Source organism: Poecilia formosa, unplaced genomic scaffold (genome assembly GCF_000485575.1).
Source record: "Poecilia formosa unplaced genomic scaffold, Poecilia_formosa-5.1.2 Scaffold3, whole genome shotgun sequence".
Classification (NCBI taxonomy): domain Eukaryota; kingdom Metazoa; phylum Chordata; class Actinopteri; order Cyprinodontiformes; family Poeciliidae; genus Poecilia; species Poecilia formosa.
Window position 1 is genome coordinate 1,457,700 of NW_006799942.1, and position 15,656 is coordinate 1,473,355.

The window sequence follows — 15,656 nt, forward strand, 5'->3', positions numbered from 1 at the left end:
AAGTGCAACACAAAGTATTTGTGTTTTTATGATCAGGTTTTAACAAAAACTTGATCATAAAACCAAGTTTTTGGTTTTACTTTTTTACCAAAAAGTAAAACCAAGTTTATCCAGAGACTTACTAAAAAGATAAATTTGCTGCACCCAAATCAGCTTTTATTCTGTCTTAAACTTGACAAAATACAGCAAATGTTTTGAAATGGTGACTCAAATTCTGTTCGAATTACTGAAAATGTATTCAGTTCTGAAATCTAGATGTCTTTCTTTTAATACAGCAAACATGCAAAAGCTGCTACAGCGCATTAGGGCTACTGTAGAGGAAAAAAAGTTGCACATTTCTGCCAAAAACTTTTGACCAATCTCAGAAAATGACCAGAAAGAACTTGGAAATCTCTGAATTTCAAATGTTTGAACATTTTCTTTTGAAATCTTTTCTTGAAAATTTCCAAGTTTTCTAAAATTTGTGATAAGTCATAAAATCTTTGACTTTTTTTGTTTTGTTCCTCCAATAAAATGTACTTGGGCTACTTTGCTTGATTTTAGATTGGGGTCTTTGACCTGCAACTAATTTTGAGTCTACAATTTTGGCTCATTTGGCCAAAAGTTGGGTCACCTCTGATCTGAATGCGTTTGCCTTCCAAACAGAAAGTTGATTTATTTGTTCATTCTGGAAACGTAGCTGTGTTGGTGTTTTTCAGTGTATTCAAAAATTCTCCGTGCCTGTTTCAGAAGTAAACCCCTCAAACCCTCATTTAGCAGCTTGTAGAATCACTTTTTGCAGCAAAAATGTGGTGTATTTATTTTTTTATGATTTTATTCCTGTGAAAGAAGAAGTCTGGGTCGCTTTTCTTTGCCGCGCTGCTCTTGTTTAATCAGCGTTTGCCGTCATTTCGAGGTCTGGACTTTGAGCCGTTGCGATTCATTGACTCTTGTCTTTTTAATGTAGCTTTCTGGAGGTTTATTTTTCTGTTTTATGACCTAACTCCAAACAGGAATAAACTGTAAAGACAAATTTCCTCACATTAGACTCTTTGAGTTCATTTTTGACTCAATAACCTCATATTTTTTAGAAATGACCAGATGTTTCTCTAAAGTCATTGCTAATATTTTTTGCACTTCAGCACTCCAAAGCTCCTGCCTTTGCAGAAGTAGACTTGCTGACATGATTTTATTTGAAGCTTCCCTTCCCGTCGATTGAAAGCAGGAAGGTTGTACTCGGTTTTCCCTCGTTGTTTTTGTAACGGCTCATGTTAGAATGTTTGTCCTTAACTTCAGGTCACCAAAGTGGAGATTTTAAGGGAAAGTAGGTCACTAGACACAAACTTTTCTTCTAGACAGCCTCTATTATTTATGTATAGATGTTGTGTTCAGTTTTAAGTTATAAACTCTGAATTATTTGGTAACATTTAAAGCTGATTTTTGCCACTTAGTTTAAATTTTCTAGGCTGGATATACTAGAATGAGGCTCTTTAGTCGTCTTCTGACATTTATTAATCAGTTTCACAGTAAAGCCTGTGGAGACACGAGATATTGCGAGACATTTCAGGATCTCTTATGAATTATGTACGGCCCAGAGTCTTCACAGAGAAATGCTCGCCCTTCCTTGTCGCAGAGCAGAAAAGCAACATCCGTTTCTAGTGCAAATATCTTAGTTCACTTGAAGTGAAATAAAACTAACTTACAAGCAACTTTTCAGCAAGACAAAGGAGCTAATTTTAAGTAAATAACTCCTTAATATTGATGGGAAAACTGCTTGTTCCATTGGCAGATTGTTTCACTTATAACATTTCCAATGTTCGTGACAAGCTTTTACTGTTTACATGTTTCGGTTTTGTATTTTTAAAAGGAATATTTCCTTTTACGAAATATTAAACAAGATTGTTAGTTTTGCACATATTCTTTGCGTTTTTTTAATTTTTTTAAAAAGACTATTCAAGTACTGAGTAACTGATCAAATTATCACTCATTTAATAGTTAAAAATTACACACATGGAAAAAAATATAAAATAAAGTGGAAATGTTGATATTTTAAGGACCAGATTGATGATAATTCAAATAAGTAACAGAAATAACAAAATCAGACAAAATAAATTTTTTCCAAATCAGTTTTTTTCAATAAAAGAAACCTCATTAAACTTTTTTTTTTTTTAAAGCTGCAGGTGTATGTCTGTGTCTGTTGTATTTTTGGTTAAAACTGGTTTTTCATTCAGTGTGTAGAAAATCCAGAAATTTTACTCTAGTAAGAGTAGAAATACTTCATAATAAAATTACTAAAGTAAAACTAAGAAGTACAAATACTCCTAAAAGCATATATATACACACACACATTTCAAAACTTATTCAAGTAACTGTAACTTTGACCTGCAACTAATTTTGAGTCTACAATTTTGGCTCATTTGGCCAAAACTAGTTACTGCGCGGCTCTGTTTGTGTAATAACCCATTTCTCAGTGGAGCCAGTGGAGTAGAAACATTGGCCTAAATCCTCCCAGCCTCTCCCTCATTCAAGCCAAAGACATTAAAACTGAGCAGAGATGAAATTCTCATTTATTTTGCTTTTGGGTCACCCATTTTTCTCTCCGCCTCTGATATAAGGCTGAGTCCGGTTCTTGGCGGGAGCAGAAAGCGGGAGGTGTAAGCCAGCAGAAATCCAAATATGCTGGCGTGTCACAGATGTGTCGAGAGGTTTCAAGGTCAGTGTTTACAACAGATCGGCCTCATGCTGCTTATGGCAGCAGAGTGTTTTCATAAAACATCCTCCCTTTTTAATGCAGTGTGTCAGCCTCTGAGCTGCAGAATGAGGCAGATTTCTGCAGGTTTTCTGCTCATTTTAATGGGTTTCATGTCATCAGGTGCGGCTTACATCTTGTGCTGTAATCCCTGCAATGCGAGAGGAGGTAAAGAGAAGCTGTGTTTTAGGATATAGCGCACTCTAGTGGAACCATGCACAATATTTTTATTTTATACCTATATTCATTGCCTTGCAAAAATATTTATCCACCACAAACTTCTTCACATTTGTTACAAAAACAAACTTTTGTGTGTTTTTTGTTTAATTTTCTGTTACAGAAAACACAAAACTGATGGAGACGCAGTGTGAAAGGTTGTAGGGTTAGGTATGCATTTGCATTTTGAGTAAATGCAAATGCATGCCGCACTTTCAAAGTTATATTTATGTGAAAAGGACTGAATATCATTTATTTAAACGTCACAGTTATGCAATAATTTGAGTGTTTTATTACTTAAAATCAACAAAATACACCAAACCAATCAAAATAAGGCTTACGAGAGAAATAGTTTGCATGTTTCATTAAGAAAATACTTTAAAAGGTCAATTAACCCTCAACAACAAATAGCAGATTTTGATTTCACTAGGAAAAAGAGATATATGTATATATAATGGTAAAAGAGATAATATTTCTGAGACTGTAGCCAATAGATTAAGTTTAAACCACAGTGCACCTAAAAAGCCTGCTGAGACAGTGTGATTGATTAAAACAGAGGTAATCAATCAATACTTTTCACTGATCTTATAAAAACAAACTAACAGATATTTATACTGTGATTTTAAGTTTATATCAACTAAATATTAGATAATTCATGTTAGTAAGGGCATGTTCAGATCTATTTAAAGCTAAATTTTATAAATAAAATGATTACTTAGCTTGGATTTAAATGTTATGTAGAACAGGGATGGTCAAAGTGCGGCCCAGGGGCCGTTTGTAGCCTTCAACTGATTTTTTGCGGCCCATCAACTGCAATTGAAGAATGATACAAAGTGCTGTTTTTTTTATAACCAAACTTTTATAAGAAATAGAACCATGACTAAAAAGGCGACTTTGCTGCATCCAAATCAACTTTAATTTATTAAACTTGGGTAAATACAGCAAACATTTTGACAGAAAGTGATGCAAATCCTGTATAAATTTGTTCAGTTGAGCCAATAAATAAATAAATAAATACATTTGAAAACTAGATGTATTTATTTTAATGCAGCAAACGAGTAAAAGTCCGTTTTAAATTTTTTAAACTTCATTTGCTTGATTTTACTTTTTTTTCCCCCCTCCATTCACTCGATGATTTTGGCCAATGTTACAAAACGTTTGGACATCTTTGCTGTAGAAGTGGGACTCAAACCTATTTCTACCACATTAATGTAATTTAAATATGTTTTTGTATAATTATAGAAATAAATAATGAGTAGCCATGTTAAATATTCTGTTTTTCTCCATAAAATTGCGCATTGGTTATTCCTCTTTGTTGTGTAGATCCACAAGTGATGCAGCATTTCTAACTGGGTCACCTCAATCCATTCCTCACGTCTCTCCCACCCCACTGACTCTTCAAGTCATCGCTCTTCCTCGCTCCTCCGGCACGGCTCATGTGCTGCATCCGTATTAACTCAATTATCTCTGTTAGCTTTTCACACAATAGCGTTGTTTTCTTTTCTTAAATTGCGTTAATTTCTTTAAAATCGATGAGGAAATAGTGATGTGTTGTTCAGTAGTTCAGTTAGCTTAGTTAGGAGCTAGCTTGTGACGTCAGCGCCAATGTATTTCTGAGCTGATGTTGTGATTGGCTGATGTATTCATGTAGAGGAGATATAGGACTCAGTGGCGTCCAATCAAAGACTGTTGCTATGGAGACACACAGATGACCCACGTGTTTTATTATATTGTCACTTTACGTGCACATAAACCACTAACGTTCAGGTAAATCCTAGGATTTATTTTCTCTTAAAGAAGACCAAATTATTTTTTTCTCTTTTTGTCTCCTATCACACAACGGTATGTGATTTATGGCATTATGTCAGACATTTAAAATAGACCCAGGAAGAGTAGCATTATTTCAACATAATTTTACTCAAGTAAAAGTAAAAAGTGCCCCTCCTTTTATTACTCCAGTAAGAGTAAAAAGTATTTGGTAAAAAGTCTACTCAAGTACTGAGTAACTGATCAAATTATCAATAGTTTAATATCTAGATGGAACAAAATATAAAGTTTAGTGGAAATTTTGGTATTTTAATGTTGAAAATGACAATAATTTATATAATTAACACAAATAACATCAAGCAAAATATATTTTTTTCCAAATCAGCTCCTTTCAATAAAAAATTTGTGAAACTTTATCAAAATCTGCAGGTGTGTTTCTGTGTCTGGTGAATTTTTGGTTAAAACATGTTTGTTTTCCAGTCAGTGCGTAGAAAATTCAGACATTTTACTCAAATAACAGAAATATTTCATATTAAAATTACTCAAGTAAAAGTAAAAAGCACAATGTTGTAAAAATACTCCAAAATTAAATTTTTCAAAAAGGTTATTCAAGCCATGTTTTCTCCATGTTTAGTAATGGAGAAAAGAGGCCAATCACAGCATGTCTTACTGATGCCGATAAAGTTAATTACTTTCCCTAAAACTTTAACTAAAATAGCTGCAAAGCTGCAAGTTTTAGATGAACTAGCTGAAAGTTTATTGTCTCAATCTTCTTTTTTCTTTCTTTGAGACTTTCCTCCTGTCATATTTCCGTACAAATCTGATTTATGGGTTGTTGGAACAATAGCTCTGTCCATCAATCAGCTGCGGGGAAAATTAGACATCTAATTATTTTTCACTGACACATAAAGAAGTCTGTTATTAAATGTCTGTAAGGCACATTCCTGTGTAAAATGAAAACAGTCATGATTACCTAACTTTACAAAGAATGACAGAAAATAATTCACAATTTCTGGCATATATTCTTACTTTTAACTTTTCTTACACTAAAAACATAATTTGATATGTTAAATAATTTAAACATGACTCTCGCTTCTGAAGTGTGCATGGATAGTAAAAAAACAAACCATTAAATATTAGCAATTAACTTCACATGCAGTATTAAAAACAATTTTGAGATAGACAATTACAATTCAACATTGGTGTCACTTACGATGTACCACAGGGCTCAGTTTTAGGCCCCGAGTTATTTAAATTGTTCATCATCAGTGAATCGTATAAGGTTTCAAGAACATTTTTAAAATGTGTCATGAGCACATGGTGAGCAGAAATTAGTAAACGTATATTATTATGGTTTGAATTAAATAAATTATCTATAAAAGTAAATAAAACAATATTATGTCTTCTTGAAACTTTTAAAATAAACCTGGAAATAACAATAACCAGTGAGTGTATAAATAAAAGTTCTGGGTGTGAATTTCAATCAAACTTGTTGGAAAACTCACATAAGTATTGGAAAACTGGGAAATATAGGAAACCTTTTGGGTGAACAATCATGTTATATAATGTGCTGAATGTAGGGTTAATCAATAAAACAATAATCTATTCATTATGTACACAAAAAAGAACGATAAGGGTTGTAAATGTTGAACATGGTGAACATAGAAGTTTGTCCTTGAAATTACAAGCATTAAGTTTAAAAGGCTGTTCTAATGGTGTACATGAAAAATAATAAGAAAAATAATAATATTCAAAAACCTTTCCAAAAAAGACAGTATAAGATTAATTAAATGTGGGACATCATATTGTTCAACACAAAATTCCCAAAAGATACATACTTTTCATGTTTTTCATGTTTTTTTTTTTTTTGCCAACTGCTTTTTGTCTCGTTTCTAGTAAAAATGTCTTGGATCTTAAAATATGAAAAACAAATGTACAAGTATCTTTTCAGCAAGATGTAGGAGATTTATTTAAAAAAATAATTCCTTAATATTGATGAAAAGGTTATAGTTCCACTGGCAGATGATTTCACTTCTAACAAGACATTTTCCAATGTTATAAATTAAATAATGTGTCAGTGGCACAAGAACTTTCTCATGAATGGAGCTAAATTGACTTAAAGGTTACTTCTAAGTTAGTTATGTCTTATTTGAAGTGAACAAAAATATGAACCAATAAATTAATCAATCATTTGCTTTAGAAACTAGACCAAAATACTTTGATTTTGTGTTTTTGCAGTGTATGTGTTATGCTTATATTTCTTCGTAATATTTCCCTCTACTATTTTGAAATTTCTGAAATGAATAAAAAGTCAGTCCAGTTCATCGGGACCTCATCGGAGGTAAAATGAGAAGAGGCGGCGGTCAGCTCCTCCTTCCCAGAGAGGAACCACTTCCACGCTTCCAGGCCCCGCCCCTGTGGGTTTGACTGACGGCTCTGATCTGGAGACAGCGGGGTGGCCAGTCACGCTCTCGCCATGCAAATGAGCTGCTTCTCGAGCCGGGCGGGTGCCCATGTGGACCAGCACCATGCCTTGTTGTTCTGAGCGCTGATTGGCTGGCTGGCGCCTGATCCGTCTGCATGCGCTGCGGGCCAACGGATGGCGCTAAACCGCGGAGCACCGATGACGTCAACAGACTTTCTAAAAAGAGTCCCACGGAAATATGACGTTACACGGCGAGTTGAAGTGTTTCCGGAGACTTTATTAATGATATTTTAATTGTGTGAGAAATGTTGAAACCAGTGGTAAGCTTAAATTTTATGAAAAGAGGCAGCGAAGTGGAGGAACGCGCGAGGCGGTCGCCGGGTTTTGCTAACGGCCGTAGTAACAGGGCGGGGCAGGAATCCGTGAGGGGCGGGCCTTACCGAGAACACGACTTGCCTTGTTGTGTGTATTCCCGTGCTCGCTTCGCCATCTTGTTGCAACCTTTTTTTTTTTTTTTTTTTTTTTTTTTTCTTTACGTATTTCGGGATCTACTTTCTGTTTGGCTCGATTAAAAAAAACTGGCCGCCTGCTTTCTGGAGAACCGCACAAGGGGGGTTCACACGGGAGTGAAGCCGCGCACGTCGCGCTTAATACCGGGGCACTACTTTCCATTCCCCCCCTCTTTCCGTCCGGGACCACCGGGTCCCCCCCTGCCGTCAGGGTTTACGCGAAATGAGTATCGACACACTTTTGGAGGCGGCCAGGTACCTGGAATGGCAAGCCCAGCAGCAACAACAAACAAGACGTGGTGAGTTAATCTGCAGACTGATGCATGAAGGGAGCGCAGAAAGCAGAGCGGAGTGACATTTCAAACAGCGTTTTTTGGGAGAACTGGGGTTGTAGTATTTAACCTGCCTGTCTGTGGTGATGACGGGACGCATTTCAAGGCTTTCAGCGCCACTTAGAAGGCAAACTGTCACTGATCTGGCTTGTTGGGTCATGCATAGATCGTTTAATCTAAAGGCGGAAATGGCCAAAGTTGTTTTTCTGAACTACTTCTTTGCGCGCCTGTAGTGTGTGTGCGTGTGTGTGTGTGTGTGACGGTGTTTCATCACCCTTGTGACTCACCGTACGCGCGCGCCTGTGTGTAATGGAGGCACAGCAGAGGATTTCCTTTTCTCCAGAGTTCATTTAAATAAAGTATTAATCTGTTGCAGAGACCCAACATAAGCATACCCCTTTGTATGTGGTGGTAGCATTTTTTAAGTTTTAAAATATTATAAAAAATGCTAATAAAATAAGCAGTTATGTCATAATTGCCGCACCGTTTTTGTTATTTGTGAAAGAGTTAATTTAAGTGGATGTATTTTTGCTCAGTGGGCACCGGCAGGGCGGTGGCGAGCCGAGGCTGCTCTTTACATAATACCCTGACATTGCTCAGCTATCTTATGACACACACACACGCGCGAGCACTGGGGCGGGCCCTCACGCTCCCAGCTTGTCTAATTTTAATTTCTGAGGGGAAATAAAAAAAACTAGTAATCATTAACATTTATCACCTAATGTGTTTGCGATGGAAACTGATAGGGTGGACGCAACGATTTGTGATAAGGTCAAAGGAGAATAAGGAAGTGGGGTTGATTTATTTTTTGTGTGCGCTGATCCCACTGATGACGTGTCAGACACCCCCACTCCCTATCCTCCTCCCGTTGCTGCATACTTACTTACCCTACCGCGTGCTTGGATCCACCCACACCGACCACGTGCACGCCACCCCTCCCCCCTTCCACCCACAGAAACACAAATATGCGCATGCACACACACACATCCACGCGCCTTTCTCGTCCCCGCCCTTCCCATTCAGACAGTGGCGGGTCAGAGGGACTGAAAGTGGGAGAGTAAGTAAGTGGGGCAACTCCCTACTTACCCCTGGTTCAGTCAGTTCGGAAGATTTTGTGAGATATAAACCGGGGGTGTTCAAAGTGCGGCCGGGAGCCATTTGTGGCCCTTGAGCTGATTTTGTGTGGCCCACCAACTGCAACTCAAGAATGACACGGATATGACACATTCAGCATAAGGTCTTGATGCAGATGGAGACGTTTTATTTGTGATAACCAGCATAATTTTCTTACAACAACCCAATTTAATAATTTTTTAAATAACGAAGCATTTTTAATAAATAGAACCACATATAATTACTAAAAGGCGATTTTGTTGCATCCAAATCAACTTTAATCTCATTTATTAAACTTGGGTAAATATAGTAAACATTTTTGCCTAAAAGTGACGCAGCTAGAAGCATTTCTTTTAATACAGAAAATTTTCAAAATCCTGTTTACATTTCTTAATCTAAAACAAGAAGCATCCTTTTACTACAAAAATGACTACTTCCTTTGCTTGTTTTTATGTTTTGTTTTGTTGTTTTTCACTTTCTTGGTCTGCGAGTACTTTTGACTAGAGGTGTGCCGATCAATCGGTCACCGATCATAATCGGGCCGATTTTCGTGAAAAAGTGCATGATCGGTGATCGGCGATCATTGGCTCTTGTTGCCGATACCGATCATCTCATTTCCAACCTGCCTGTGCAGCTGGTCTCCTCTTTCCTTCACTCTGCACAAACGCGGAGCAACAAATCCTAAGCGATGTGGAACTATATCGCACTGAGTGAATGGGGAAGTTTGCGTGTTGCAGCGGATAATTGAAGCATGTCAAAATGCATCAACACAACGAAGCTAATACGACATAAAAACAATGCCATACTTGACGGAGTTTGGCTACATCGAGGCTCACTGCAGTAAAAAAGACATACGGAGGATCAGATAGCAGGTAAAGCAGCGCACAGCTACAAACACTCACCCGGATTAGCATGACGGTCAGAAAGCTAAACAAATAACCTGGAAAATGATTTAAGTCATCGAGCTGCGATGTAAGACGCTGGTTCTGCTCTCCTGTTGAACCGCTGCTACGCTACAGGTAGTAATATTTCACAGACGGAGCTTCGCTTCTGCTCCACCTGGTAGTGACTCTCACACCGAACCTCTGCTTAAAGCTGCAGCATCTAACTTAAAAAAATACATTTTACATACGTATTAAAACTTTCGCTGTCCTAACATGAGACAGATAATCTCTAAAAAGATAATCGATCTCCTCCCTGATCTGCATAATTACTCCGCTCAGTCAGAAACAGCCAATCAGAGCTAGCAGTAACCAGCTAGCCGCCATGCTATCAGGAAGTTTTCATTCAGTAACTCTGGATTGTTTATTGTAATGGACCCTGTTTTTGCCTTTGAATGCTAAGTTTTATACTTGATTTTTTTCGGCAATGTTGAGAGGTTTTATTTAGGCTCTTTGCATTATTTAGCCTCTTCAGAGCCTGCATATGTTATCAGTCTGTTAAAGATAGTATTATCAATAGCAGTACAATTTGCACAATGCCTGTTTTGTTTAGTTTTCTTCTTGAAAAAAGTTATTAAAAACAAGTCTTTGTCTAAATTAAGGTGAATTCATAGTTCCTTTTTCCACATAATGTAACCGGTAGGGTTTATGATAAAAAAAAATAATAATAATAATTATGTGATCGGTATCGGTGATCAGCCCTCATGGGTGATCGGTATCGATATCGGGAGGAAAAAACCTGATCGGCACATCTCTACTTTTGACATGTGACAAAGTTTGCACATCCCTGATATGAACAATAAAGGGATGAAATTTGTGTTTTCTCATCAGGACTCGTACGAGGGATTTTAAAATGTTAATGTTGGAAAAGTTTAATTGGCATTTAAGGTGAGAAACAGGGATGTGATGTAGACTCAATACTTTATTGTCATCTTTTCTGGATTGGCTTTTTGGTCAAAAAGTAAAATCTACCAATGTCAAAAAATTATTTAGTATTATTTATTTAGTTAGTAGTGCAAAAGTTTTTCAGTCAATTAGCATATTATGCAAAAATCTTTTAGAAATGTAGCTGTGTTGCATATCACATGACCACAACTTTCTTCTAGCATATTCTTCTAAGTGATCAAGGTCCAAGCTTGGGTAAAATCACCCACAAACATGCAGTTTATTAAATCCACCCAGTCATAAACTGCGCTTGCAATATTTTAGTGGAATAAAGTAGCTGTTTAAAGACTGATAAATATTTTTCCAGTTTTAATAAATTAAATGCAGACATAGACATACCTCAGTCTTCTTTTCAGTGAACGTTTGTGGATATTTATTTTCTTATTTACTATGAAATCAAAAATAGATCAAAAATAATTTTTAAAAGATAAATACTTTGTGTTGTACCAGCCACTTTCTACTTAACTCATCAGTTTTCAAAGAAGGCATATTTATATACATGTTTTGATACGTAACGTCCTACAACAGACAGCTTGATTTCACTGCAAAAATATACTGCAGAAGGTACAAACTGCTAAGAATGTATTATGAAAACCTGGTATTTTTCAAGTAGTTGTTACTTAATGTACAGAAGAAAGAGTGCAGAGAGGAGAAGCTTTTTTCTGCATATCATCATGACGACAGTATCCAGCTGCGCAGGTCCTCTTAGAGGTGAATGTTCTTCTAGGTGAGAGGAAATTGCGCCATCAAGGGGTTTGCAGAGTCATGCAGAACAGAAACGAAAGTCTTGCCTAATGAAGCTGGGCCTCTTGACAATTGGTATTGTCTATTGTGTTGGAAGTGTTTGGCTGCTGTATTAGCAGCATGCAGGTTGAGGAATCCCTGGGATCTTCTGTTTTTGATGTAGCTGTTTCCATGGTAATGCAGGGTTTTCCACATTACTTTGAGCCTGGCGCTGCAGTGTGTACTAACTACTCACTTGCATCGTTATCTGTGTGTTGCAGGTATTTTTATCATTTTTTTTAATTTAATGCTTTTATCTTCGACTGGTGGTTTATTTTTAGACCGTCCCAGTGCGAATCCTGGTGTCTCACAACTGTCCTCTGCTGTTGTTGGTCAGCTGTCCTGAGGTAGCCTGGGGCTGGAGGCATGCTCAGCATTGGACCAGTCCAATCACAGGGCAGAGCTTCTCACACAGCTTCTCTTGTTTCCACGCCGTTTCCCACATGATGGGAAACGGCATTTGTTTGCATAAGGTGTTGTGAAGCTGACTTTAGGTATGTTGCNTTGCAGAGTCATGCAGAACAGAAACGAAAGTCTTGCCTAATGTGAACAGGGTTTCCCCCAGAAAACTTGCTAAGCCTGGTGGTGGGGGTGTCGAGGCGGTCCACCAGCGGTCTACTGTATTTTTGTATTAAAAGATGTTAAGTTGACAGAAAATATTAAAGTATTACTGTGTAATTATATGTTACAGGAAAACATCTCCAGTGAAATGCTATTTAAACCTGCAACTAGTCTAAAAACAACAAATTTGCACTTCTGTTTAATCCAAATTAAGTCAGCAGCTCCGTCGGGCCCCCAAGAGCTTCAGGGGCCCTATAAATGCTAATATTTTAAAACAGACCACAGATACATAAATGTAACACTTGTTTATTGAGATTATCAATGCTGTTAAACTTGATTCAATTTCAACATACATAAATTAAAAGATTTTAAATTGTTTACCATTTAAATGCAAGATTTTAAGGAGCTGGCAAGTTTACTTTGTAAAACCTCAAAGAACAATATTCATAGTTAGATTGTTTTGTTACCATAGCAACAATCTGATGCTGTGAGTTTAATCTTTGAATTTACAAATACAAATTAGTAAACTGCGATTACAACTTATTGCTTTTTAGGCTGGTCAATTAAACTACTCCCTTCTCCCATATTTCACTAACTCTAACACAGAAGCTGTTAGAGGTGCTGATGATTTTAGCAGCTACAGGGGCCCCTAATTCAAAGTCTGCACAAGGCCTCATGCAGCCTTGGACCGGCCCTGCACAATGAGTAAATCCGTTGCACTGCACAGAGATGCGCAACAAACGGGAGATTTGGCTTTAGTAGTTGTTCCATTTCGTGTCTGTTGAGTTTTTAATCGTCACAGAAACTATTCTGGTTGGTCGAGTTTATGGGACTCGTGTCTGACGAGTTTCTCAGATCTCCGTGCGGCCGCGCGCATTAACTCTAGGTAGACAACGCATTTGATATGGTTTGATGCATCGTGTAGCCGGAAAAATAATACTTAAAATAATATAAAATCAGCGTGATGCGTGACTCCGAGGAGAGCGATGAAGTTAGCTGGTCGTTATCCACAGACGGTCCGGCCAACCGGGACCGCAGACAAAAACTTTACAGGGAAGACAGACACAGAGCCACACGCTGGGCAGCGTGTTGAGATGTAAGCGCCGCATATAATTGTTTGTTCACAAAGATAAATCATTCTCACCGCTCCACAACGCGGACCTTTGTTATTCCTGCGGTTCACATAGAGCTGCGCAACCAGAGCTAACGCGGCGGGTTTTAAACTCTTACCTAGAGTTCTCCAAAGGATCGTAATTCCTCACAGTAAATATCTTCACAGTTTATGTAAATATCCATTCAGGTCAGCCTGAGTCCAGTTTGAGTGAAAGGAGGCGGCAGTGCGTGATCCCGCTGAGGTAAAGCAGCGGCAGCAGGTGAAGCGCAGAGGCGCCAGCGGTGTGATTGGTCCGCGCTGTCGGGTTTAAATGCATAAACTATAAACCTGTCCATTATAAACCTATCCTTAAGGATAAATCTGCTCTGCTAGTGAAATGCTAAGAGCAACAGAGATGCCTGCAGCCTGGCTTTAAAAAAAAAATAAAGCGATTTATTTATTTATTTATTTTTTATTTTCCTTGAAACGTGAACAAGCAATGCTTAGCCTGGCGACGAGGCTAGTAAAGCATGGCGGGCCGCCAGGCTTATAATACAGTGGGGGAAATCCTGTGTGAAGCTGGGCCTCTTGACAACTGGTATTGTCTGTTGTGTTGGAAGTGCTTGGCTGCTGTATTAGCAGCATGCAGGTTGAGGAATCCCTGGGATCTTCTGTTTTTGATGTAGCTGTTTCCATGGTAATGCAGGGTTTTCCACATTACTTTGAGCCTGGCGCTGCAGTGTGTACCAACTACTCACTCGCATCGTTATGTGTGTGTTGCAGGTATTTTTATCACTTTTTTAATTTAATGCTTTTATCTTCGACTGGTGATTTATTTTTAGACCGTCCCAGTGCAAATGCTGGTGTCTCACAACTGTCCTCTGCTGTTGTTGGTCAGCTGTCCTGAGGTAGCCTGGGGCTGGAGGCATGCTCAGCACTGGACCAGTCCAATCATAGGGCAGAGCTTCTCACACAGCTTCTCTTGTTTCCACGCCGTTTCCCACATGATGGGAAACGGCATTTGTTTGCATAAGGTGTTGTGAAGCTGACTTTAGGTATGTTGCAATAAATTAATTAATCGCATGATAAATTAAAACAAGTTCAATAATTTCCATTTGGGTGATTTATCGTTTTTCTCTTTTCTCTCTCTTTTTCTACCAAAACTGGATGACAAAAGTCTTCAGTCTGGTGCTTTTGTCTCACCTAGCTGTTTTTTGAAGGGCAGTTTTGTTTGTAGAGACTTCATAATTCATTTTATGTGTTGTTGCTGTTTTTTTGTTTATTTATTTTGGATATTTAAAATGTGTTCCAGTTCCATGTTAAATGTTAATCAAAATTTCCAGGCCAAATCGATGGTGGGCAACATGGATTTAGAATTTTATCACAATATTTTGTGGTACTATTGTGATAATAATAAACTATATATTACGTCTTTTAGTTAACTGTGGCTGCATAAACACTGATGCTGCTCTTGAAATAATTCACAGGCTTCTTCAGGGCACCAGTTACTAAAATAAATATGATTTATATCACTAAGCTGCACACAGCAGCTGTATTTAACCATATTTTCCAAATTTACTGATATTTCTTGATGCTCTTATGGAACAAATAGGGGAGAAAATGGTAAAATAACATTCCCGATAACACCGTCAGGTTATTATTTTTTTAAATTATTAATCGGAATTTATTTAGACAATGATAAATCAAAATTTTTATCATAAGAAACTTTTCATAATAAATAATAAACAATATGATAAATACCCACACCTAGCTCCATCCGTCTTCCCATTAACTCCAACTTGCTTTCTTGTCTATGCTAAAGAAAATAGCATGATGCTGCCACCACCATGTTTCAGAAGATGTTCAAAGTGATGTGCGTGGTCTCTTAGTCGCTTCTCTTTTGAATACTCTTCTATTCTGTCAGATATTAACATAAACTCAGGGATTCAAAGAATTAATCGACTTGCAATTATTTGTTGTTAAATGATTTATTAGATTTAAATTAGCTCCAATCAATTAACTAATAATGTCTGATAATAATGTCTTTCACTGTTGTAGTTTTGCCGACATCCTGAGTAGGATGTGACCGTTCATTCTTAAGTGAGGCAGTTGATACAAAAATAAAGATGGCGGTGCCATACCAGAGCCCAAAAGAGAAACAATCCAAAGGGATTCAGGTGTGCAAAATACATTTTATGCAATTCTGTTTCGAAACATAAACACTCGACAAGCTCCTTAAGTTT

At 37.5% G+C, this 15,656-nt stretch overlaps 1 protein-coding gene across 1 annotated transcript in view; it reads left to right on the plus strand.

Annotated features, from left to right (window-relative positions):
• Positions 1–7,564: 7,564 nt before the first annotated feature.
• mntb (MAX network transcriptional repressor b) overlaps positions 7,565–15,656 on the plus strand; it is a 20,158-nt gene continuing 12,066 nt past the window's right edge. Inside the window, exon 1 of the mRNA XM_007553793.2 lies at positions 7,565–7,944. Coding sequence (XP_007553855.1) covers positions 7,869–7,944 — 76 coding nt within the window. The 5' untranslated portion in view covers positions 7,565–7,868. The remainder of the gene's footprint in view (positions 7,945–15,656) is intronic.